A 27,221-nucleotide genomic window follows, 5' to 3' on the forward strand; every position below is an offset into this window, starting at 1 on the left:
CATTCTCCTACCACCCCATTGTCCACCCCTTCTTGCTGCCAGACCTCCTCAAAACTCAGAGCTGTGGGCTGCGGTCTTGGGATCTCTAATTCCCTAGCCAGCTCTGTTCTGGGTGCTGCCTGAGGGGCGGTTTGAGTTGGGCTGCTGGTACTGTCCAACGGACTTCCCTTCGGACTTATGAGACATAACATCCCTTTAGTCCTGTGGTGATTATTCCTATGTTTAATAAGCAGTATTGTGATTGGTGAATGTGGTGGTTGTTCTCTGTGTTAGTAAGAAGTATTGTATTTGGTTGTTTGTTTCTACCTTGAGATATATGCTGTAAACTCATTGGTAGTTCATGTCAGGTGATCTGTGGTGGCCATCTTAAATTCAGTTCTCTCCAGTCATGGTTGGAGACTGGTGTTGAAAGATGTGCTACTGGATTTTTTAAAGTTAATAATGCCTAGATTAGAAAGGCAAATCTATTCTTTATTTCAATTTATTAACTTTTTATCAGAATGGAGCGATATCTTCAACCGGAACGATTCAATGCTGACCCTAATTCTGCAGGAGTGGATGATAAATGGAAACATTGGTATTGTACATTTACAAACTTTTTGGGTGTGTCGGAACAAGAGTCTCTGAATAAGCTGAATATGCTGATCAACTACATTGCTCCGGATGTGTATAAGTATATTTTGGACTGTAAAACTTACAATTTGGCTATTTCTACATTGGAGAAGATTTTTGTTAAACCAAAGAATGAGGTATTTGCACGCTACCTTCTATCTGCCCATAGGCAGCAGGTGGGAGAATCTTTGGATACTTATTTACAAGCACTTCGGCACCTTAGTGCTGTGGTAAACCACTGTTTGTATTCCACTGTATACATGCCTGGACATGCCTCGGCTGACTCCTCCCACAAGTCCTAGTATAAAGGTGATTGCTCCCCAGCCCTTTGTATCCTGGACCAGTCGACCACTTGAGGCAGACCTTCATTCTTTTGTTAATAAAAGCCTTTAGTTACTCTCTTAACTCTCAGTCTTTTATGAGTAATTGATAGCGCATCAATTTTATTAACAAAATTTTTATAATGGAGAAGATCCTCACACCAGCATGCCTGGACTTAGATCATCGGGAGGCGGACTCATCCACCAAGTTTACTCACTGGCTTAAGTGTTTCGAAAAATTCCTGACCACCTCCGCAGCAATCAAATCGGACGAGGACAAACTGGATGTCCTGACCTCCAAAATGAACCACCGAGTGTACTCGGTCATCCAAGACGCGACCTCATACGCGGACGCTATCAAGCTCCTTAAGGACCAGTACACGCGCCCAGTGAACGAAGTGTACGCCAGGCACCTTCTGGGGAGTCGTAAACAACAACCTGGGGAATCGACCGTGGAATACCTTCAGGCACTGTCTGTGCTTGGCCGGGCCTGTGGTTGTAAGGATGTAAAGGCCGCCGTGTACACAGAGGAACTTATCCGGGACGCTTTTGTAGCGGGCCACAGATCCAATTACACCCGACAGCGACTGTTGGAGCAGAGTGACCTCGACCTCAACAAGGCCTCTGAACTCGCACTATCATTGGATGCAGCCTACCGGGGCATGGATGCCTACTCCTCTGCACCGTGGACGCCGCGGGGAATGACAGCCTGGGACACGGTAGGACCGCCTCATAGTGCCGTGCCACCCCAGCCACACACCAGCAATGGCCCAACTACTGCAGCAGTGTCCCAAGGCCAGACAGCAGTGCCCCAAGGCCAGAAATGCTACTTCTGTGGCCAGGCAAAACACCCCAGAGCGCGCTGCCCGGTGAAAAACGCGATCTGCTCGGGCTGCGGGAAGAAGGGACACTACGCTAGCGTCTGCAGGGCCAAAGCCACCCCGAACCCCAGCAGCGCCGCGTGTGGGCCATGCGGGCCGCCATCTTGGGCCTCCCCGGCCATGTGCGAACCACCGGTACAGCAGCCATTTTGGACGCCTCCAGCCACATGGGGATCATGGACGCCACCATCTTGGACGACAGCCGGAACGCAGCAGGCCCCCAACACCGCCTCATCTGATACCCGCAGCGGCACACCGACCCCTACGCTGGCATCCGTTATACTGGACCAAGCGAGACCGCACCAGCTGGCCAGTTCCACAATGGACATTAAGGTAAATGGTCACGATACAATCTGCCTTTTTGACTCTGGGAGCACGGAGAGCTTCATACACCCCGACACGGTGCGGCGTTGCTCTCTCCCAGTCCTGCCTGTGCACCAGCGGATTTCTATGGCCTCCGAGTCCCAGTCGGCGGACATCGGCGGCTACTGCGTGGTGACACTCGTAGTAGACGGGACTGTGTACGATCATTTTAAACTTCTGGTCCTGCCCGACCTCTGCGCTGCCGTCCTGCTGGGGTTAGATTTTCAGTGCCACCTTAAAAGTGTTACGATGGCGTACGATGGACCCCTACCCCCACTCACAGTCCGCAGCCAGCAGCTTCCAAATTGCCCGCCGCGCACCAGGTGCAACCTCTCCACTCAGAGTCACCCCCCCCCCCACTGTTTGCTAACCTCACCCCCGACTGTAAGCCCATCGCCACAAAGAGCAGGCGATACAGTGCCGGGGACAGGGTTTTCATTAAAACCAAAGTGGAGCGGCTCCTGAAGGAAGGGATTATTGAGGGCAGCACCAGCCCCTGGCGAGCCCAGGTTGTGGTCGTTAAGACCGGCGAGAAGCAGCGCCTGGTCATCGACTACAGCCAGACAATAAATCGCTACACCCTGCTGGACGCCTACCCACTCCCCTGCATAGCTGATATGGTCAACCAGATCGCGCAGTACCGCGTCTTCTCGACCATTGACCTGAAATCAGCGTACCACCAGCTCCCTATCCGCCCTGAGGGCCGCCAGTATACTGCCTTTGAGGCAAACGGCCGCCTCTATCACTTCCTTAGGGTTCCCTTTGGCGTCACCAACGGGGTCTCCGTCTTCCAAAGGGAGATGGACCGGATGGTAGATCAAAATGCGTTGCAGGCCACTTTCCCATATCTGGACAATGTGACCATCTGCGGCCATGACTTGCAGGACCATGACGCAAACCTCAAAAAATTCCTCCGCACCGCCCAACTCCTGAACCTGACATATAACAAGGAGAAGTGCATATTCCACACAAACCGCCTCGCCATCCTTGGCTGTGTTGTGGAACACGGAGTCATCGGCCCCGACCCCGACCGGATGCGTCCCCTTATGGAACTCCCACTGCCCCACTGACTCAAGGCCCTGAAGAGGTGCCTAGGGTTTTTCTCCTATTACACCCAGTGGGTCCCCTACTATGCGGACAAGGCCCGTCCGCTGATCAAGTCCACCTCTTTTCCCTTGATGGCAGAGGCCCGCTTAGCCTTCCACTGTATCAAGGAGGACATTGCCAAAGCCACCATGCACGCAGTGGACGAATCCATCCCCTTCCAGGTGGAAAGCGACGCATCCGACTTTGCCCTGGCCGCTACCCTCAATCAGGCGGGGAGACCCGTGGCCTTCTTTTCACGAACCCTCCAAGGCCCGGAGACCAGACACTCCGCTGTTGAGAAGGAGGCCCAGGCGATTGTGGAGGCTGTGCGTCATTGGAGGCACTACCTGGCCGGAAAACGATTTACCCTGCTCACTGACCAGCGTTCAGTTGCTTTCATGTTCAACAACAAGCAGAGGGGCAAAATCAAAAACGACAAGATCTTGAGGTGGAGAATCGAACTTTCCACCTACAATTACGAGATCTTGTACCGGCCCGGGAAGCTCAATGAACCCCCGGATGCGCTATCGCGTGGCACCTGCACCAGCGCGCAGATCGATAAACTGCGGGCCCTCCACAATGACCTCTGCCACCCGGGGGTCACCAGGTTCTTCCACTTCATCAAGGCCCGCAACCTGCCTTACTCTATTGAGGAGGTCAGGACCATGACCAGGAACTGCCAAGTCTGCGCTGAGTGCAAACCGCACTTTTATAGACCAGACAGGGCCCACCTGATAAAAGCCACTCGCCCCTTCGAGCGCCTGAGCGTTGATTTTAAAGGGCCTCTCCCCTCCTCCGACCGCAATGTGTACTTCCTCAATATCATTGATGAGTACTCCCGTTTCCCGTTCGCCATCCCCTGCCCGGACATGACCAGTGCCACGGTCATTAAATGTCTGAACGACCTCTTCACCCTGTTCGGTTTCCCCAGCTATATCCATAGCGACCGGGGCTCATCGTTTATGAGCGACGAACTCCGTCAGTACCTGCTAACTAGGGGTATTGCCACAAGCAGGACCACCAGTTACAACCCCCGGGGGAACGGACAGGTGGAAAGAGAAAATGCGACAGTTTGGAAGGCCACCCTGCTAGCCTTAAAGTCTAGGGGCCTTCCAACCTCCCGCTGGCAGGATGTGCTCCCCGATGCGCTCCACTCTATTCGGTCACTGCTCTGCACTGCCACTAACGCCACCCCTCATGAGAAACTGTTTGTCTTCCCAAGGAAGTCCACATTGGGGACATCGCTACCGCCATGGCTGACGTCCCCAGGGCCGGTCCTACTGAGAAGACACGTGAGGACCCATAAAACGGACCCCCTGGTCGAGAGGGTCGACCTCCTCCACGCCAACCCCCAGTATGCTTACATTGCATACCCGGACGGGCGGGAGGACACAGTCTCCATAAGAGACCTTGCACCCTCGGGGGCCGCAGTAACCCACTACCCACTACCCACCCCCCCACGACCCGATATCCAGCCCCAGCAGACGGCAGGCCTGGGCCCCGCGACCCGCTCGACATCTACGAGGACGACACGCCTGTGCCACAGCCTACGCAGGACTCGACGCCGGAAGCTCCACTACCCCTGCCGTCGCCACGCCGATCACAGCGGCAGACAAGACCTCCGGAGAGACTCCAATACACTAACTTTTAATACACTTCACCCCGCCGGACTCAATTTTAAACAAGGGGTGAATGTGGTAAACCACTGTTTGTATTCCACTGTATACATGCCTGGACATGCCTCGGCTGACTCCTCCCACAAGTCCTAGTATAAAGGTGACTGCTCCCCAGCCCTTTGTATTCTGGACCGGTCGACCACTCGAGGCAGACCTTCATTCTTTTGTTAATAAAAGCCTTTAGTTACTCTCTTAACTCTCAGTCTTTTATGAGTAATTGATAGCGCATCAAGTGCTAACTGTAATTATAAAGCCATGACGGCCGAAGAATATAAGGAAGAATCGGTACGGGATGCTTTTATTAATGGACTACTGTCTAGATCAATTCGTCAGCGGTTGTTAGAAAATAAGACTTTGGATCTCAAGAGTGCTTTTGAGCAAGCTTCTACATTGGATATGGCTCAGAGAAGTTCGGATTCTTATGCTCTTCTTAATCAGCCTGCGACTGTGGTTTCGGCAGTTCCGGACGAAAAGGAATTAGGTGGACTTAATGGGAGTGGTTTACTAGATTCTGAAACAGCTTCTACTTCGGCGGCTGTTACCTCTAGGATTCAGAAGTGTTATTTTTGTGGGAATGTCCGGCATCCTCGTTTGAAGTGTCCTGCCCGGGAGGCTGTGTGTAGTAAATGCGGCAAGAGAGGTCATTATGCACGTGTTTGTAAATCATTAGGTTCAATTACCTCCTCCTCTGCGACTATTCAACCTGTAGAGAGGGCGTTTATTGCATCAATTTCTGCTGCATTTGCTCATGGCCTAAACAAAGCTATAGTTACGGCCCAAGTTAATGGTTTAGAAGTGAAGGCTCTCATAGATACGGGCAGTACCGAGAGTTTTATAAGTCTTCAGTTTGCGAAGGAAAAGTATTTGAAAATCTTGCCTGTTACTTATCAGGTGTGTATGGCTCAGACGACCCTTACTTCACAAGTAGCTGGTTGTTGCCTTGTGAAATTGATTCTTTTAGGTAATACATATACTGATATACGCCTATCTGTTTTGCCTAATCTTTGTGCGGATATTTTGATTGGTCATGATGTGCGTCAATTACACGAGTCTCTCAGTCTTTCGTTTGGAGGGACTAAGCCACCCTTATCCATTTGTGGATTAACTTCTTTATCCATTTCTCCATTATCACTTTTTTCTAATTTGATGCCGGATTGTAAGCCAATTGCTACCAAGTCAAGAAGGTATAGCAGTCAGGATAGAGAATTTATTAATTCTGAAGTCCAACGTCTTTTATTGGAAGGAATCATTGAACCTAGTTGTTCGCCTTGGCGGGCTCAGGTAGTTGTCACCACTAACGAGAGACATAATAAACGAATGGTGATAGACTACTCTCAAACTATTAATAGGTATACTCAATTAGATGCGTACCCTTTGCCTAAGATTGATGAGCTTATCAATAAAGTATCTCAGTATAAGTTTTTTAGCACTATTGATTTAAAGAGTGCTTATCATCAGATTCCTATTGTTAAGAGGGATCAACCATATACAGCCTTTGAGGCTGGTGGAAAGCTGTATCAGTTTTGCCGAATACCATTTGGTGTTACTAATGGTGTTGCTTGTTTTCAACGGGCAATGGATGCTTTTATAAGTGATAACTCTCTCTCTGACACCTTTTCATATTTAGATGATATCACAGTGTGTGGTAAATCAAGGGTGGAGCATGATTCTAATTTGAAAGATTCCTTCAAGCTGCGGAAAAAGTTGGTTTAACTTTTAATAAAGAGAAGTGTATCTTTTCGACCACTGAGGTAAACCTACTGAGGTATATTATCTCAGGAAATAAGATTAAACCAGATCCAGAACGTCTGCGACCATTGATTGATTTACCTTGTCCTACTAATTCTAAGGCTTTGCAACGAGTTGTTGGGCTGTTTTCTTACTATTCTAATTGGATTGCAAATTTTTCGCAGAAGATCCGGCCCCTTATTCGGGTTACGACATATCCTCTATCATGGGAGGCCAGGACATGTTTTGATAATTTTAAAAAGGATATCCTAGGAGCAGTTGTGCATTCTATTGATGAGCAGCTTCCCTTTGTGATTGAGACGGATGCTTCTGATTTTGCAATTGGGGCTACTCTGAACCAAAATGGAAGACCTGTGGCCTTTTTCTCACGTACTTTGAACAATAGTGAAAAAAGACATTCTTCAATAGAGAAAGAGGCATATGCAATAGTAGAAGCACTGCGTAAATGGAGACATTATTTATCGGGGCGACATTTCACGTTGGTAACCGATCAAAAATCTGTGTCCTTTATGTTTGATGTTAAACATTTTGGAAAGATCAAAAATGATAAAATAATGAGGTGGAGGATTGAGTTGGCATGTTACCATTTTGATATAGTTTATCGCCCGGGGAAGGATAAGTTTGCTGCTGATGCACTGTCGAGGGCTTATTGTTCTGTGATTCACGGAGATACGCTTATTAATCTTCACAATGCCTTATGTCATCCTGGGGTTACGAGGATGATACACTTCGTACGCTGTAAGAATTTGCCCTTTTCAGTTGAAGACGTCAAGCGGATGACTTCATCATGTTCTATCTGTGCTCGGTGTAAACCAAATTTCTTTAAGCCTCAACGAGCTCATCTTATAAAGGCTACTTCTCCTTTTGAACGTCTGAGCGTTGATTTTAAGGGACCTCTTCCTTCAACGACTCAAAATTGATACATATTTACTGTTGTGGATGAGTTTTCAAGGTTTCCCTTTGCTTTTCCTTGCGCAGATGTATCAGCTGCTACAGTTATCAAATGTCTGACTCAACCTTTTGTCATCTTTGGGATGCCTGCGTATATCCATTCGGATCAGGGAAGTTCTTTTATGTCTTCCCAGTTGAAGGAATACCTTCAGAGTCGGGGAATTTCTACTAGTAGAAATACCCCGTATAACCCCCAGGGTAATGGACAGTGCAAACGATACAATGGGGTGATCTGGAAGGCAGTTATGTTGGCTTTGACATCCCGGAACCTTAAGAATACACAGTGGGACATGGTACTGCCTGATGCCCTGCATTCCATTAGATCATTGCTTTCAACGGCTACTAATGTGACCCCCCATGAAAGGCTCTTTAATTACCTGCGGAGATCTACTACGGGATATTCGGTACCTTCATGGCTTACTATGCAGGGACCTGTGCTGCTTCGACGCCATGTTAGATTGTCAAAATATGATCCTTTAGTGGAGGAGGTGGAGCTGTTGGAGGCAAATTCCCAATGTGCTCATATTCGATTCCAAGATGGGAAAGAAAGTACTGTTTCAATTAAAGACTTGGCTCCTTGTGGTGGCCAGCCCTCTTCCGAGGATACTAATAATAGTCATGATTCAAATAATGTGGATGTTGTTATAGATACTACGAATATTTCCAATCCTATTGCAGATAATTATACTTCTATTAGTCAGCCTTTGATGGATGTTCATGACCGTCCCAGTTTACTTCCTGATGGGATTTCCAATCCGGAAACCGTTGATAATCGAGATATGGATAGCCTTCCTGCAGAAGATACTTCGGTGTCTCCGGGTGTGGGAGGGCAAGGAATTTCACCAAGGTTAAGAAGGTCGACACGAACAAGATATCCGGTCGACCGATTGAAAATGGACTTTTAAATTGATAGTAATGTTTTAAAATTGTTGAAATATTATATTTGTATTTTAGTTGTAAATAAATTAATTATAAATTGTAAAGGTTATTTAGGTTGGAGCATGTTTTAAAAGAAGGGGTGAATGTGGTGATTATTCCTATGTTTAATAAGAAGTATTGTGATTGGTGAATGTGGTGGTTGTTCTCTCTGTTAGTAAGAAGTATTGTAATTGGTTGTTTGTTTCTACCTTGAGATATATGCTGTAAACTCATTGGTAGTTCATGTCAGGTGATCTGTGGTGGCCATCTTAAATTCAGTTCTCTCCAGTCATGCTTGGAGACTGGTGTTGAAAGATGTGCTACTGGATTTTTTAAAGTTAATAAAGCCTAGATTAGAAAGGCAAATCTATTCTTTATTTCAAGTCCTTAATAACTCCATACCCAAACTCTCTATCTTTCTGTTAAATGGGGTATGATCTGCTCCACTAAATCTTTGGTCGCAGGCCAGCCTATAAGCTGCCTTTACCTCCCTAACCTTTTCCTCCTGCTCTGTTACTTCTGAGGTGAGGCAGGCATTCTCTTCCCGCAGTCTCATCTCGTTACTCTTTGCTTCTGTAATTTGGCACTTTAGGAACTCTATCTTGTGCCTCGTGTGGCTTTTGCCCTCGCTAGCTTCTTGGGGGAGATGTGCGTTTTCCTCCTGTAGCCTCAGCTCACTGTCCCGAGCCTCTGTGACTTCCTGCACACGGCGCTCTATCTCTGCCTGGCATTTTGTGACCTCTAGTGTGAGGCGTGCATTTTCTTCCCACACCCTCATCCCACTATCTCTGGCCTCATTCACCTCTCTTATGAGGCGTTCTACCTCCGCCTGGCATTTTTCAAACTCTGACTCCCGATTCTTGGCCTCTGTAACCTCCTCCCGCACCCTCATCTCACCCTTCTTAACCCAGCCACCTATACTATAATAGGTCAGCTTACATGCTGCCGCTAACTTCTGCAGGGCTACCCACAGACTGAAAGCAAGAAAAGCAAGAGCTGATGCTTTCTCCAGATCCAGACCACTTATCCTATCAAAAACTTCCTCCAGTCCTGCCGTGGTTGCCAATTTGTAGGTGGGCATCCTTTACCTGGTTTACGGTAATTTACCTGGTCAGGCAGCCTTTGCCACTGCACTGTGACCAATTTCAATCAGCGGTTTCAAATTGCTAAAAAAAAAACCTCCAGTTCTGACTGGAGGAACTTATAATTAATGATATATTAAAAACGGACAAATAGTCTGGATGCAAGAAAGTCAAATTTTATTAAAACTAAAAAAACTACACCACACGATCAAAGTAATCACGGTAAAATTGCTTAACCGGGGAAGGCAGACGGCAAAAATGAGGGATAAATGGCTACAATGTTAACCGTACAATCTTAGCAACATTTCCCTTAAATTACCACCCCTTTACTTCTCCCTAGATTGTCTTGCTAGTGGGTCAGAAGCCTTGCTCACCTGCAGTCCAAAGTGTAAAAGAGGCAAAAAAGGGGGCAGAGGACTTCCTGGGCTTAATCTTTATACCCTGGGAGTCCCTGCTGTTTTCGCGCCGAAAAGGTCCGTGCGCAATTTTGCACCGAAAACTCCGAATACACAAGAGAAGGGCTTTTAACTTCCTCCATTCATACATGGAGACATCACGTAGTAGAGTCAATTTCAGTGAATGGATGTGTGTTAGCAACCCATTGTGCTTGCTGTCCGATGATTGGCTGATTCAAATGGGCCACTCCCCAGTGTAAACAAGCAGCTTGTAGGTTACCAGACCCGCCCAATACCACAGGGTGACTGACAGCTCGGGCTCCATTCAAACTTACTACAGGGCAGCGCTGAGCTTTTCATATGCGAACAGCCTGTCTGTCCTTTTCTGCTGCCTTTTAAAATTCTGTTTCCATGAGGTCTGTTCAGCCATTTTTATGCCCTGGGCAATTTAAACAGTCCAAAACTCAAGAGTACATCTTTTAATAAAATGTACAATCTTGAAGTGTGCGATTTTCACAAAGTTCTTTGATTCCAGTGTCCAAGTGCTGCCTAGCTTACGAGCTTTTTAACGCAGCCTTTTGCGGTTCTGGGTATGTTTTAAAACATTGTCCAACCCAGAGACAATTTAAATCACACAAGTCTTCGTCCACGATGTGGATTAATATTTCCCGATCTTCGGGGGCTGAGGGGATTTTGCGACCCCTACAGGGGCAGCACGGTGGCATAGTGGTTAGCACTGTTGCCTCACAAGCGCCAGGGACCCGGGTTCGAATCCGGCCTCGGGTGACTGTCTGTGTGGAGTTTGCACATTCTCCCCGTGTTTGCGTGGGTTTCCTCCGGGTGCTCCGGTTTCCTCCCACAGTCCAAAGATGTGCGGGTTAGGTGGATTGGCTATGATAAATTGACCCTTAGTGTTAGGGGGATTAAATACGTGGGGTTACGGGGATAGGGTGGGATATGTGTTGGTGTAGGGGTTACGGGGATCGGGTGTGATATGTGTCGGTGCAGGCTCGATGGGCCGAAATGGCCCCTATCTGCACTGTGGGGTTTCTGTGATTCTGTGAGTGGTGGGTGAACGACTAGAGACCATTGTCAAGGACAAAATGAATTCTCACTTGGAGAAGCATGGATTAATAAGGGGCAGCCAGTATGGATTTGTTAAAGGTAAATCGTGTCTGATTAACCTGACTGAGTTCTCTGATGAAGTAACAGAGGGTTGATGAAGGTAGTGCAGCAGATGTTGTATATATGGACTTTCAAAAGGCATTTGATAAAATACCACGAGAGACTTACTCTGAAAATAGAAGCAGAGGGAATTAAAGGGCTGATGGTAATTTGGGTATATAATTGGCTAAGGGAGAGGAGGCAGTGAGCAGTGCTGAGGGATGTTTTTCTGACTGGAGGGAAGTATGCAGTGGGCTCCCCCAGGGGTCGGAATTAGGACCATTGCTTTTCTTGTTAGATATAAATGACCTGGACTTGGGTGTAGGTGAACAATTTCAAATTTTACGGATGATACTATTTACTATGTTGCCAAGTTTTGTGAGTGTAGTAGTAGCAGACTTCAGAAGGACAGAGACAGACTGTGAAATGAGCAGACACAAGGCAGATGACATTAAATGAAGATAAGTGTGAAGTGATGCGCTTTGGGAGAAACAACAGGGAGAGGCCGTATAATCTAAATGGGACTATTTTGAGGGGGTGCAAGAGCAGAGGGACCTGGGGGTCCATATTCACAAGTCTTTGAAAGTGCCACGGCAAGTTGGTGAGGCGGTTCAGAAAGCGTATGGGATACTTGGCTTTGTAAATAGGGCCATTGAATACAAAAACATGGAAGTTACACTAAACCTTTACAAATCACTGGTTAGGAACATAGGACAGGAGGAGGCCATTCAGCCCCTCGAGCCTGTTCCGCCATTCAATGAGATCATGGCTGATCTGTGACCTAACTCCATACACCCGCCTTTGGCCCATATCCCTTAATACCTTTGGTTAACAAAAACCTATCAATCTCAGATTTAAAATTAACAATTGACCGAGCATCAATTGCTGTTTGCGGAAGAGAGTTCCAAACTTCTTTCACCCTTTGTGTGTAGAAGTGTTTCCTAATTTCACTCCTGAAAGGTCTGGCTCTAATTTTTAGACTCTGCCCCCAGTCCTAGAATCCCCAACCAGCAGAAATAGTTTCTATCTACCCTATCTGTTCCCCTTAATATCCTGAAAACTTCGATCAGATGACCCCTTAACTTTCTAAATTCCAGGGAATACAACCCTAATTTGTGTAATCCCTCCTCGTAACTTAACCCTTGAAGTCCGGGTATCATTCTGGTAAACCTACGCTGCACTCCCTCCAAGGCCAATATATCCTTCCTAAGGTGTGATGCCCAGAACTGCTCACAGTGCTCCAGGTGTGGTCTAACCCGGGTTTTGTACAGCTGCAGGGTTTTGGCCTCAGCTGGAGTCTTGTGTACAGTTCTGGGCACCACACTTTAGGAAGGATGTCAAGGCCTTGGAGAGGGTGCAGAGGAGGTTGACCAGGATGGTACCAGGGATGAGGGACTTCAGTTATGTGGAGAGATTGGAGAAGCTGGGATTGTTTCCCTTAGAGCAGAGAAGGTTAAGAGGAGACCTAATAGAGATGTTCAAAACGATGAGGGGTTTTGATCGAGCAAGTAGGGAGAAACTGTTCACTCTGGCAAGTGGGTCGGTAACCAAAGGTCACAGATTTAAAATAGTTACCACAAGAACTAGAGGGAAATGAGGAGAATTGTTTTCATACAGAGGGTTGTTCAGATCTGGAACGCACCATCTGAAAGGATGCTGGAATCAGGTTCCACAGGAACTTTCAAACAGTAATTGGACGAGTCCTTGAAGAGGACTAGTTTGCAGAGTTCTGGGGATAAAGCTGGGGTTTGGGACTAAATTGGACAGCTCTTTCAAAGACACGATTGGCACAGACACGATGGGCCGAATCACCTCCTTCTGTGCTGTTAGATTCTATGATCAGTGTGAAGTCGCTGGTGTCCCTTAAGGATGTTAGAGCTTTTAAAGCTCTTCCCACAGTCAGAACATTTAAAGGGCCTCTCGTCAGTGTGAACTCGCTGATGTCTCAGCAGGTTGGATGACTGAGTGAATCCCTTCCCACACACGGAGCAGGTGAAGAGCCTCTCCCCAGTGTGCACTCGCTGATGTACCAGCAGGTTGGAGGGCCGAGCGAATACCTTCCCACACACGGAGCAGGTGAACGGTCTCTCCCCAGTGTGAACTCGCTGATGCTCCAGCAGGTGGGATGACTGAATGAATCCCTTCCCACACACGGAGCAGGTGAACGGCCTCTCCCCAGTGTGAACTCGCTGGTGTGTCAGTAGGTGGGGTGACCGAGTGAATCCCTTCCCACACACAGAGCAGGTGAACGGCCTCTCCCCAGTGTGTAGGAGCCAGTGTCGCTTCAGCTCCTGGGGGCTTTTAAAGCTCTTCCCACAGTCAGAACATTTAACGGCTGTCTCGTCAGTGTGAACAAGCTGGTGTCCCTTCAGTTCCCTGGGGCTTTTAAAGCTCTTCCCACAGTCAGAACATTGAAATGGTCTCTCATCAGTGTGAACAAGCTGGTGTCCCTTCAGATGCTGAGCACTTTTAAAGCTCTTCCCACAGTCAGGACAGTGAAATGGTCTCTCATCAGTGTGGACAAGTTGGTGTTGCTTTAGTTCCCTGGGGCTTTTAAAGCTCTTCCCACAGTCAGAACATTGAAATGGTCTCTCATCAGTGTGAACAAGCTGGTGTGCCTTCAGATACTGAGCGCTTTTAAAGCTCTTCCCACAGTCAGGACACTGAAATGGTCTCTCCTCAGTGTGAACTCCCTGATGTGTTTGCAGGTGGGATGAACAAACAAATCCCTTTCCACACACGGAGCAGGTGAACGGACTGTCCCTGGGGTGACTGCGCCGTTGAACTTCCAATGCAGACAGGGAACTGAAGCCCTTCCCGCCGTCCCCACCTTTACCCGGTTTCTCCCCGGTGTGACGGTGCACGTGTCTCACCAGGTCAGGCGATCGGCTGAATCCGCGTCCACACACCGAACACGTGTGTGGTTTGTCTGCGTTGCGATCCCTGCTCTCTCCTTCCATGTGCAAAGGCCGATGATATTCAGGTCCTGATGAATCCAGCGACTCTGTCAGATCTTGACGTGATGTTTGGTCTGAGCTTCCCGCCTGTAACTGCTCCACTTCTATAACCCTGTAAATTGAGATCAGAAAAGGATCAGAGGCAAACTGTTGTTTAATTTTCCCCTTTCCGAACCTAGGGGCAGTGAAGCTGATTTTCAGGCCCCAGCTGCTGCACAGGTTGGTTGAAAGGATCAGCAGTAATGGCGGCTGTAATACCCACAAGCCCCCCCGCGCTCCAGAAAGCACTCTTGACTCTGAGTCCCGCGCATGTGCTCATGGCACCCGCGCTCTCCCTCCTGCTCTACAATCGCCCGTCCCGATCAGTCCGCAACACGCATGCTCAGCACACAAAACCCCGTGGTTGGAACATCGGGCGTGCATGCGGAGCCGCAACATCTGGTACGTGTGAGCGGCTCAGGTGGGGGCGAGTCGGTGTTTCGCCTCAGCCGCCAGGGAGGTGCGCATGCGCAGGACAACCCAACATTCTTCCTGTCAGCAATCACTCCCTCGTTTCTTTAATTAAAAACAGAAAATGCTGGAAATACTCAGCAGGTCAGGCAGCATCTGTGAAGAGAGAAACAGAGTTAACGTTTCAGGTCGATGACCATTCATCAGAACTGCTTGCTCTTTAGTGTCAGCCAGTGGCTCAGTGAGTAGCACTCGCGCCTCTGAGTCAGAAAGTTGTGGGTTCATAGTCCCACTCCAGAGACTTGAGCACAAAAATCCAGGCTGACACTCCAGTGCATGCTGAGGGAGTGCGGCACTGTCGGAGGTGCCGTCTTTCGGATGAGATGTTAAATTGAGGCCCTGTTTGCTCTCTCAGGTGGATGTGAAAGATCCCATGGCATTATTTCAGGAAAGAAAGACTTGCATTTGTATAGTGCCACCAGATATCCTAAAGTGCTTTACAGCCAATGAAGTACTACAATGAAGTAGTCACTGTTGTAATGTGGGAAAGAGCAGGGGAATTATCCCCAGTGTCCGAGCCAATGTTTATCCCTCAATCAACATAAAAAATGATAGATTATCTGGTGATTATCACATTGCTGTTTGTGGGATCTTGCTGTGCGCTAACTGACTGCCGCATTTCCTACATTACAACAGTGACTACACTTCAAAAGTACTTCATTGGCTGTAAAGCACTTTGGGACGTCCGGTGGTGGTGAAAGGCGCTGTATAAATGCAAGTCTTTCTTTCTTCACTGGTCTCACCAGCGACCTCTTCTGGCGGTTGGTGGATGGACAGCCGAGAGCCCGCGCATGCGCACACGGGACGGCGGTTTGGGCCGAGTCCGCCACAGCGACCCCGCCCGGTCCGCGCATGCACAGAGGAGACCAACCGCCCTCCCCCACTGGGAGCTGCGCCTGCGCACTCGGATCCTGCCGGACGGAGTCGGCGCGGGGCCATTCCGGGGAAAGGCCTTGGTGTTGGTTCCCGAGTCGCGATCGGTGACGCGAAGTGAGTTTTCTCCGCTCCGATTGGGTGGAGAATGGCGCGGGGTGGATTGGGAGAGAATCGAGAGAAATAGAAAAACCTCAGAGTCCGCGAGGCCCCGGACCGAGCGGCGGCACTTGGACGGTGCACGTGATCTCCTCGGGGACACGTCACCCGGGCCAGCCGCCTGATTGACGGAAGCTTCCCACCAATAGGGAGAGAGCGGGGCGGGGCTGGAGGCGCGAGCCGGCGGCGGGTCCTCCAACCAATCGGGGAGCCCGAGTGGTGGGACTAGCGGCACCCAGTGGGCGGGGCTGGAGGAGCGAGCCGGCGGCGGGTCCTCCAACCAATCGGAGAGCCCGAGGGGCGGGACTAGCGGCACCCAGTGGGCGGGGCTGGAGGAGCGAGCCGGCGGCGGGTCCTCCAACCAATCGGGGAGCCCGAGGGGCGGGACTAGCGGCACCCAGTGGGCGGGGCTGGAGGAGCGAGCCGGCGGCGGGTCCTCCAACCAATCGGAGAGTCCGAGGGGCGGGACTTGTGACGGCTGAGTGGGACAAAGGACGCTGACGGGAGGGGATACGATAGCAAAATACTGCAGATGTTGGAAATCCGAAATAACAACAGAAAAATTTAATTTCCCGCCTGCTCCAACCGCCCACCCTGCAACGTCACGACGTCGCCGGCGTGCACCAACTGACACTGAGCTCTCCACCAATGAGCGAGGGAAGGCGGAGCCTGGAGGACCGACCGAAGGGCTTTGGTCCTCCAACCAATCGCGGCGAAGGAGGAGGCGGGGCCTGGGATCGGCCCGCCGCCATTTTGTAAAGCGGCCTGGTCAGGATCTGTGAGCCTGGGAAAGTTTATTTTTAATTTTCCTTTCACATTTTACAGCTCAAACTAATTGAATATGGAATTCAACCATGTTATGGTCACTCATCCAAGGGGATCCTTTACTAGGACATTTTTAATTAATCCTGTCTCGTTACACAGGACCAGATCTAAGGTTGCTTGCCCCCTGGTCGGTTCAGTTACATACTGCTCAAGAAACCCATCCCTAATACACTCAATGAACTCATCCTCAAGGCAGCCCTGCCCAATTTGATTTGTCCAATTAATATGATAGTTAAAATCCCCCATAATTATAGATGTTCCCTTATTACAAGCCTCAACTATTTCCTGATTGATACTCCGTCCAACAGAGTTGCCACTGTTCGGAGGCCTATAGACTACGCCCACTAGTGTTTTTTCCCCTTATTATTCCTTACCTCCACCCAAACTGTTTCATTATCCTGATCTTTTGACCCAATATCATTTCTCTGTATTACAGTGATTCCTTCCTTTATTAACATAGCCACCCCACCTCCCCTTCCTTCCTGCCTGTCCTTCCTGATCGTTAAATAACCTGGTATGTTTAATTCCCAGGCATTGTCACCCTGCAGCCATGTTTCTGTAATGGCCACAAGATCATACCCATATGTAGATATTTGTGCCATTAACTCATCTATTTTGTTACGAATGCTACGTGCATTCAGATAGAGGACTTTCAAAGATGTTTTGTGACACTTAGTTCCTGCTTTTGCCCTTTTTATTACTTTACCTTTTACTCCATACCTTCTGCCCCTTCCTGACACGCTCTGGTTTTTAATTTCCCCACTGCTACCTAAGTCTATGACCTTCTCTGTTGTCATTTTTATTATTTGCTCTCTAGGAACCTCCCCCCGACTAGTTAGATTAAAGCCCTCTCTACAGCCCTAGTTATATGATCCGCCAGGACTCTAGTCCCAGCACTGGCCAAGTGAAGCCCATCCCAACGGAACAGCTCCCTCCTGCCCCAGTACTGGTGCCAGTGTCCCAGGAAGCAAAACCCATTTCTCCCACACCAGTCTTTGAGCCACGCATTTAACTCTCTAATTTTATTTGTCCTAGCCAAATTCGCTCGTGGCTCAGGTAATAATCCAGAGATTATTACCCTTGTGGTTCTGCTTTTTAATTTGGCCCCTAGCTGCTCAAACTCTCTCAGCAGAACCTCCTTCCTTGTCCTATCTATGTCGTTGGTACCAACATGGACCACGACAACTGGATCCTCCCCCTCCCACTCCAAGTTTCTCTCCAGTCCAGAGGAGATGTCCTTAACCCTGGCACCGGGCAGACAAACAGAGCCTTCGGGACTCTCGCTTGCGGCTGCAAAGAACTCTATCTATCTCCCTAATGATACTATCCCCCACCACTACAACATTTCTTTTAACTCCCCCCACTTGAATGGCCCCCTTCTCCACGGTGCTGTGGTCAGGTTGCTCATCCTCCCCGCAGTCCCTGTTCCCCGACATCTCTGGGAGGTTATTTGTGTCCTCCTTTGTGAAGACAGAAGCAAAATATGTATTTAGTTGGTCTGCCATTTCTTTGTTCCCCATTATAAATTCCCCTGATTCTGACTGCAAGGGACCTACTCTTGACTTCACCAATCTTTTTCTCTTCACATATCTATAAAAGCTTTTACAGTCAGTTTTTATGTTCCCTGAAAGCTTACTCTCATACTCTATTTTCCCCCTCTTAATTAATCCCTTTGTCCTCCTTTGTTGAATCCTAAATTGCTCCCAATCCTCAGGATTATTGTTTTTTCTGGCCAATTAAAATGTCTCCTTGGATCTTATGCTATCCCTAATTTCCCTTGTTAGCCACGGTTGAGTCACCTTTTTTGTTTTATTTTTATGCCAAACTAGGATGAACAAATTCTGTAGTTCATCCATTCGGTCTTTGAATGTTTGCCATTGCCTATCCACCGTCAACCCTCAATCAATCCTACACAACTCATGCCTCAGACCATCGTAGTTTCCTTTATTTAAATTGAGGACCCTAGTCTCTGAGTCAACTACTTAATTCTCCATCTTAATGAAGAATTCAATCATATTATGATCACTCCGACCCAAGGGGCCTCGTACAACAAGATTGCTAATTAATCCTTTCTCGTTACATAATACCCAGTCTAAGATGGCCTGATCTCTGGTTGGTTCCTCGACATATTGGTCCAGGAAACCATCCCGTAAACACTCCAGGAATTCCTCCTCCACAGTAGAGGACATGAGAGGGGGGGAGGGAGTCCCTTTAAATGTGGAGGAGGTGGGTGTCCCTTTAAATGTGGAGGGGGTGGGTGTCCCTTTAAATGTGAAGGGGGTGGGTGTCCCTTTAAATGTGAAGGGGGTGGGTGTCCCTTTAATTGTGCAGGGGGTGGGTGTCCCTTTAAATGTGGAGAGGCGGGGCCGCGCATGCTCATTCGGCCCCTCCACAACACCAGGCTGCCAGTGCGCCTGCGCGGGGTCTCCGGGGAGCAGACGGAAGCCCGGGCCCGGGGAAGAGGCGGAATCAGTGGCCGAGGTAAAGTCAAGTGTTGGGGAATCGATTTAAATCGAGGTGAGGGGGGAGCGGAGAGCGAGATTATAAAGTAAAAGACGAGAAAATCCAAACCTGAGAGGCGTGCGGGACCTCCGTGGACGCCAACGGAACGAATTGAGCCGCGCGGGGTGGCAGAGTGAGCCGGACCAATGTGATTCTGACTGACGGGAGCTCTGACCAATAGGAAGAGGGCTGAGGTGGGAGGACTGAACTGGGCGGCCTGGTCCTCCAACCAATGGCGGCGCGGCAAGGGGGCGGGGCCTCCTCTCCCGCTCAGGTGCGCTGGGCCCGATTGTGACGCACTGTCCCCAGGTGAGAGCAGCTCAGGCAGCACAGAGCTGGGGCTGGAATCTGGGAGAGGGGCCGCAGGCAGCACAGAGCTGGGGCTGGAATCTGGGAGAGGGGCCGCAGGCAGCACAGAGCCGGGGCTGGAATCTGGGAGAGGGGCCGCAGGCAGCACAGAGCTGGGGCTGGAATCTGGGAGAGGGGCCGCAGGCAGCACAGAGCTGGGGCTGGAATCTGGGAGAGGGGCCGCAGGCAGCACAGAGCCGGGGCTGGAATCTGGGAGAGGGGCCGCAGGCAGCACAGAGCTGGGGCTGGAATCTGGGAGAGGGGCCGCAGGCAGCGGGCCTGGCAAAGGGGCAGAAGCTTTACAATACAAGCTTCTTTCAAATGCAAAATTGTTTCGTACAGACAGCCTTGGTCACTCTGCAGAAAATAACTGTTTAACAATTCATCATAACTCCCCTGCTTTAGGAGAGGCGTAGAGTGCAAAAGCAAGGAAGTTATCATGAAACTGTGTAAAAGACTGGAGTCAGCTGTGGCTCAGTGGATAGCAGATTCAGAAGGTTGTGGGTTCAAATCCCGCTCCAGGGACTTGAGCATATAAAGCGAGGCTGACACTCCAGTACGGTGCTGAGGAAGCGCCGCACTGTCGGAGGGGCAGTGCTGAGGGAGTGCTGCAGTGTCGGAGGGGCAGTACTGAGGGAGCGCCGCACTGTCGGAGGGGCAGTACTGAGGGAGCGTCGCACTGTCGGAGGGGCAGTGCTGAGGGAGCGCCGCACTGTCGGAGGGACAGTACTAAGGGAGCGCCGCACTGTCGGAGGGACAGTGCTGAGGGAGCGCCGCACTGTCGGAGGGACAGTGCTGAGGGAGCGCCGCACTGTCGGAGGGGCAGTACTGAGGGAGCGCCGCACTGTCGGAGGGACAGTGCTGAGGGAGCGCCGCACTGTCAGCGGGGCAGTACTGAGGGAGCGCCGCGCCATCGGAGGGGCAGTACTGCGGAAGCGCCGCACTGTCGGAGGGACAGTGCCACGGGAGAGCTGCATTGTCGGAGGGGCAGTGCCACGGGAGAGCCGCATTGTCGGAGGGGCAGTAATGAAGGGGCGCTGCAGTGTCGGAGGTGCCGTCCGAAGGGTGAGACGTTAAACCGAGGCCCCCGCCTGCCCCCTCAGGTGGACGTAAAAGATCCCGTGGTGCTATTTCGAAGAAGTTATCCCCGGTGTTTTGAGCCCAATATTTATCCCTCAATCAACATGACGAAAAAACAGATTATCTGGCCATTATCACATTGCTGTTTGTGGGAGCTTGCTGTGCGCAAATTGGCTGCAGCGTTTCCCACATTACAACAGTGAATACACTTCAAATGTACTTCATTGGCTGTAAAGCACTTTGGGACGTCTGGTGGTCGTGAAAGGCAGTTAAGAAGGCAAATGGTATGCTGGCCTTCATTACAAGAGGATTTGAGTACAGGAGTAAAGAAGTCTTACTCCAATTATATCTTCTTCTTTCTTCTTAGGCAGTCCCCCGGAACCGAGGATGACTTGCTTCCACATTAAAAATGAGTTCTCAGGTGTAAGGGTAAACCGGGAGAGCTTCTTCTCCCCGAGACGGACCCTCTGATATAAAGGGTCGACTGGATCCATGTTTATCTGTAATTTAAACAGAGGTCTGGTCGTCTTCCGAGCTCTTTCCCCTAGAGGAGAGGGTAGAATGGGGGTCTTTAGTGTTAAATGGTTTCACCTGGGTCCATTGCTTCCATCGCATACCCATCGGTTCCTGTAGACAAACACACGTATCACTTGTCATTAATACAGTACATGGCCCCATACAACGGGCCCCATTCCCTTTCTTCCGATAACTTGCGTCATTACCTGTTGACCTATTCTGGGCAACTCATCTGGTTTAAGTCCAGCATTCTGCCTTTCTAGATCTTTAATCTGTTGTTGGTTCCTTACTTCTTTATTTCGTGCTTGTACCTCCTGATTTAGTTGTATTAAGTATCGCCTTAATCTATCTTGTACTGGTCCTGGTCTTAAACACATACTTTGGTTCTGTCTTCACAAAGGAGGACACAAATAACCTCCCAGAGAGGTCGGGGAACATAGGGTCTGATGAAAGGGAGGAACTGAAAGAAATCAATATTTGTAGGGAAATGCTGTTAGGGAAATTGACGGGATTGAAGGCCGATAAATCCCCAGGGCCTGATAATCTACATCCTAGGGTACTGAAGGAAGTGACCCCAGAAATAGTAGATGCATTGCTGGTCATCTTCCAAAATTCGATAGACTCTGGAACAGTTCCCATGGATTGGAGGGTAGCTAATGTTACCCCACTGTTCAAAAAAGGTGGTAGAGAGAAAACGGGGAATTACAAACCGGTAAGCCTGACATCGGTAGTGGGGAAAATGCTAGAGTCCATTATAAAGGATGTAATAGCAGAGCACTTGGAAGCAAGTGACCGGATCGGACAAAGTCAACATGGATTTACAAAGGGTAAATCATGCTTGACTAATCTACTGGAATTTTTTGAGGATGTAACTGGTAAAATAGATAAGGGAGAACCAGTGAATGTGGTGTATTTGGACTTTCAGAAGGCTTTCGATAAGGTCCCGCATAAGAGATTAGCGTGTAAAGTTAACGCACATGGGATTGGGGGCAAGGTATTGACTTGGATAGAGAACTGGTTGGCGGACAGGAAACAAAGAGTTGGAATAAACGGCTCTTTTTCCGAGTGGCAGGCAGTGACTAGTGGGGTACCACAGGGATCAGTCCTTGGACCCCAGCTATTCACAATATATATTAATGATCTGGGCGAGGGAACTAGATGTAATATCTCCAAGTTTGCAGACGACACAAAGCTGGGTGGGCGTTTGTGCTGTGAGGAGGATGCCGAGAAACTCCAGTATGATTTGGACAGGTTGGGTGATTGGGCAGAAGCATGGCAGATGCAATATAACGTGGATAAATGCGAGGTTATCCACTTTGGTGTCAAAAACAGCAAGGCAGATTATTATCTGAATGGCAATAGATTGGGAGAAGGGGAAGTGCAACGAGACCTGGGCGTCCTTGTGCACCAGTCGCTGAAGGTAAGCATGCAGATGCAGCAGCTGGCTAAGAAGGCAAATGGTATGTTGGCCTTCGTAGCGAGAGGGTTTGAGTACAGGAACAATGATGTCTTGCTGCAGTTGTACAGGGCCTTGGTGAGACCACATCTTGAGTATTGTGTGCAGTTTTGGTCGCCTTATCTGAGGAAGGATGTTCTTGCCATGGAGGGAGTGCAGCGAAGATTCACCAGGCTGATGTCTGGGATGGCAGGAATGACGTATGAGAAGAGATTGGGTCGATTGGGCTTATACTCGCTGGAGTTTAGAAGAATGAGAGGGGATCTCATTGAAACTTATAAAATTCTAACAGGACTGGACAGACTGGATGCAGGAAGGATGTTCCCGATGGCCGGGGAGTCCAGAACCAGGGGTCACAGTCTAAGGATAAGGGGTAAACCATTTAGGACAAAGATGAGGAGGAATTTCTTCACCCAGAGAGTGGTGAACCTGTGGAATTCTCTACCACAGAAGGCAGTGGAAGCCAATTCATTAAATATATTCAAGAAGGAGTTGGATATATTTCTTAAGGCTAAAGGGATCAAGGGATATGGGGAGAAGGCAGGGACAGGGTACTGAATTTGGATGATCAGCCATGATCTCATTGAATGGCGGGGCAGGCTCGAGGGGCCGAATGGCCCACTCCTGCTCCTACCTTCTATGTTTCTATGAACCCCAGGACCAGGCCCCTATGGGGAATAGGTATGCAGATCTAGCCGCAAAACTAGCTGCGGAAGAAATGCAACCAGAGGACGCGTTCAAAAACAAAATAAATATGGTCATGATAGTCAGTGGGGTACAGGAAGTGAATATAATGGAGCTACAAGAAAATACTCGTAAAGAGGAAAAGGAGAAATGGAGACAAGCTGGCGCGCAATTACAAGATGGAATTTGGAAATGGGGCCCAGGTAACCAGGTGGTGGCACCGGAATGTTGTAGACAACAACTGATGGCGCTATACCATGGTGTAACACATACTGGCAGAAGTAACATGTTGCACCTACTGACACAGTACTGGTGGTGGCCAAAGATGGGTCGGGAAGTAGTGAAATATTGCCACCGCTGTGTAATGTGCGCAAGAATAATGTAGGACAGAGATGTCGAGTTAGAGTAGCAAACCAACCCAGGCCCCAAGGACCCTGGGAACATTTACAAATTGACTTTACCAGCCCCTTAGCGCAGGACCGGGGGAAGAAATATTGCCTGGTAATAATTGACCAATTTACCAGCTGGGTGGAAGCCTTTGCCACCCGAGACTGCTCTGCACAAACAGTTGCACTAATATTGGCTACCGAGCTTATACCCCGTTGGGGAGTGCCTCTGCAAATTGACTCAGACAACGGCACTCATTTCACCAGCAAAATAATGAAAGAAATCTGTAAGCTGCTACATGTGACACAAAAATATCACATCCCATATCACCCCCAGAGCTGGGGGATGGTAGAAAGAATGAATAGGACACTGAAAAACACACTGACAAAAGTCATCCAAGAAACAGGGAAGGGATGGTCGGAAACATTACCCAGCATACTAATGAGGCTGCGAGCCACCCCAGGACGAACGACCAGACTGACCCCCTATGAATTAATGACAGGACGAGCTAGGAGACTACCAGAGGATTTGGCTGGAGGGGTGGGAAACATAGAAGATAGGAGCAGGAGTAGGCCATTCGGCCCCTCGAGCCTGCTCCGCCATTCAATGAGATCATGGCTGATCATCGTATATCAAGGAGCGCAGAGATCGGGGAGGGTTGTGGGGCTGGAGGAGGTTACAGAGATAGGGAGAGACCGAGGGCCATGGAGAGATTTGAGAACAAGGATGAGATCGCTGGACCGAGAGCCAATGTAGGTCAGCGAGCACAGGGTGAACGGGACTTGGTGCGAGTTAGGGTACGAACAGCCGAGTCTGGAGGTAACAAAGGTTTGGATGAGGGTTTCAGGCAGGAAACGTGGCAGTGAATTCACTCACACCAAGCTCACACAGATAGCAGTGTGATAATGACTGGATAAGCTGTATTGGTGATGTTGGGTGAGCGATAAACATTGGCCCCAGGACACAGGGAGAACTCCCCCTGCCCTTTTTAGTTTTTTAAACTGTCATTCAAGTTTCCCTCCCTCTGTTGTGAAGGGTGGGTATCCGCTGGGATACAGTCACTGGTTGCCTTCTAGTGCCCCTCCGAGTGGCCAATGTGTGAGGGTGTGCAGTGACTGTTGGCAGCCTATTCAACCTTGGGGGGGCATCACAGACAAAATCAAGCCCCCTTTGCAGACTCGGCCTTTGCTGCCGGGGTGACTGGATAGTGATCAGTAGCAGGAGCCCAGGGCACTGAGGCTAACTGCAGTCTCCCCAACTGCATCCCAGGCCGGGATCAGCTGAGCACCCCCACAGTGAGCAGCTGGAATGGGCAACCTATCCTGGGGAGTGGGGGAAAGGGAGGTCAAGGGTCAGCACAGACTGTCAGTCAACCTTGACCCCCAGACTCCCTCACTCATAGAATCATAGAAATTTACAGCACAGAAGGAGGCCATTCGGCCCATCATGTCCGTGCCGGCCGACAAAGAGCTCTTCACCCTAATCCCACTTTCCAGCACTTGGTCCGTAGCCCTGTAGGTTACAGCACTTCAAGTACATATCCAAGTACTTTTTAAATGTGATGAGGGTCTCTGCCTCTACCACCCTGTCAGGCAGTGAGTTCCAGACCCCCACCACCCTCTGGGTGAAAAAAGTTTGCCTCAAATTCTCTCTAAACCTTCAACCAATTACTTTAAATCTATGCCCCCTGGTTATTGACCCTTCTGCCAAGGGAAATAGGTCCTTCCTATCCACTCTATCTTGGTCCCTCATAATTGTATACACCTCAGTTAAGCCTCCGCTCAGCCTTCTCTGTTGCAAAGAAAACAACCCCAGCCTATCCAATCTTTCCTCATAGCTAAAATTCCCCAGCCCAGGCAACATCCTCGTAAATCTCCTCTGTACCCTCTCTAGTGCAATCACATCCTTCCTGTAATGTGGTGACCAGAACTGCATGCAGTACTCTAGCCGAGGCCTAACTAGTGTTTTATACAGTTGAAGCATAACCTCCCTGCTCTTATATTCTATGCCTCGGCTAATAAAGGCAAGTATCCCGTGTGCCGTCTTAACCACCTTATCTACCTGTACTGCTACCTTCAGGGATCTGTGGACATGCACTCCAAGGTCCCTCTGATCCTCTGCACTTCTCAGTGTCCTACCATTTAATGTGTATTCCCTTGCCTTGTTAGCCCTCCCCAAATGCATTACCTCACACTTCTCTGGATTGAATTCCATTTGCCACTGTTCTGCCCACCTGACCAGTCCATTGATATCTTCCTGCAGTCTGCAGCTTTCTCCTTCTTTATCAACCACACGGACAACTTTTGCATCATCTGCAAACTTCTTAATCATACTTGCTCTGTTCAAGACCGACTCATTGATGTACAGCACTCAGCAGAAACACGTTATGACGCCTGCACTTTTTATGACATCAAGACGTTGGAGAGCGCGTCACCCGCCGCCCGCCCACTGCTCCCGCGATCTCTCTCCCTATTGGTCGGCGGACACATCAATCCCGCCCGCTGCCCACAGTCACGTGCCCCTGAGGCACTCTCCGGCTCCACCCGAGTGAAGTCGCTCCATTCAGTGCCTGCAGAGCCCTCGGACTCTCAGGTTTGGATTCCCCTTTATTCTCTCCCCTCCTCTGATCTCAATCGGATCTGGGGGAAAACTCACTTTCCCTCACTGATTGTGGCTCTTCACCAACACCGACTTTACAAAGAAAGCCCCGCGCAGCAGCCTGGAGCTCAGGGGCCCAGCGCGCAGGCGTGGGGGGAGGATGATTGACAGGGGCCCAGGGTGTGTGCTGAGCATGCGCGGTGTGGGCCGGGCCGGGCGCCTGTGGAGGAGGAGAGGGCGGGGCCATGGGGCGCAGGCGTGGGCTCAGCCACAACTCAGCGCGGCGGCTGGAGCGTGGGAGCTTGTGGGGCTTGCAGCCGCCATTACTGTTGATCCTTTCAACCAGCTAGAGTCCAGACGGCTGTGTTGCCTGCCCGGTGCCAGGGTTCGGGACATCTCTTCCGGGCTGGAGAGGAACTTGCAGTGAGAGGGGGAGGAGCCAGTGGCCACGGTCCATGTTGGTACCAACGACATAGGTAGAACTAGGAAAGAGGTTCTGCTGAGAGAGCGTGAGCAGCTAGGGGCTCAATTAAAAAGTAGAACCTCAAGGATAATAATGTCTGCATTCTTACCTGAGCCACGAGCAAATTTGGCATATAGGGTAAATAAAATTAGAGAGATGAATGCGTGGCTCAAAGACTGGTGTGGGAGAAATGGGTTTCGATTCCTGGGCACTGGCACCACACTGGGGAAAGTGGGATCTGTATCGTTGGGACGGTCTTCACCTGAACCATGCTGGGACCAGTGTTCTGGCAAGTCATATAACTGGGGCAGTAGAGAGGGTTTTACACTAAATAGTGGGGGCAAGGGATCAAACTTGTTGAGATGTGGTAAATCAAAGAGTGGAGACAAGGCAACCAGGCACAGCCCTGCACTCCGCCAGCCACCCGAACCCGCGGACGTGGAGGTGCGGATTCCTGAGCAGCGGCTCCCGAAGGACAGCTGCCATTCCTGACAGGGGAGAGCTCCGCCTGGAAGCGACGTAGTTCCAAACCCATAGCAGTTCCTGGTAGAAGACAGGCAGCTCCCGCAGGCTGGCACGCCTGCCGCCCACTTTCACAAACAGGAGCTGCATGTCATAATTGAGGCCGTGCAGCTGGCGGAAGAACTACGTCGCCAGCGCACACCA

General features: G+C 49.7%; 2 protein-coding genes across 2 annotated transcripts in view; one reads left to right on the forward strand and one right to left on the reverse strand.

Moving 5' to 3' along the window:
- Positions 1 to 27,221, forward strand: part of LOC147096528 (NACHT, LRR and PYD domains-containing protein 3-like) — a 582,546-nt gene that overhangs the window by 353,727 nt on the left and 201,598 nt on the right. The window lies entirely within an intron of this gene.
- LOC147096530 (uncharacterized) overlaps positions 12,430 to 27,221 on the reverse strand; it is a 90,678-nt gene continuing 75,886 nt past the window's right edge. The window contains exon 2 of the mRNA XM_085974136.1: positions 12,430 to 14,266. Coding sequence (XP_085830262.1) covers positions 13,024 to 14,266 — 1,243 coding nt within the window. The 3' untranslated portion in view covers positions 12,430 to 13,023. The remainder of the gene's footprint in view (positions 14,267 to 27,221) is intronic.

The sequence above is a fragment of the Somniosus microcephalus genome, unplaced genomic scaffold, assembly GCF_052327205.1.
Source record: "Somniosus microcephalus isolate GS21.2 unplaced genomic scaffold, FLI_Smic_1.0 unresolved_chr1, whole genome shotgun sequence".
NCBI classification, from domain to species: Eukaryota; Metazoa; Chordata; class Chondrichthyes; order Squaliformes; family Somniosidae; genus Somniosus; species Somniosus microcephalus.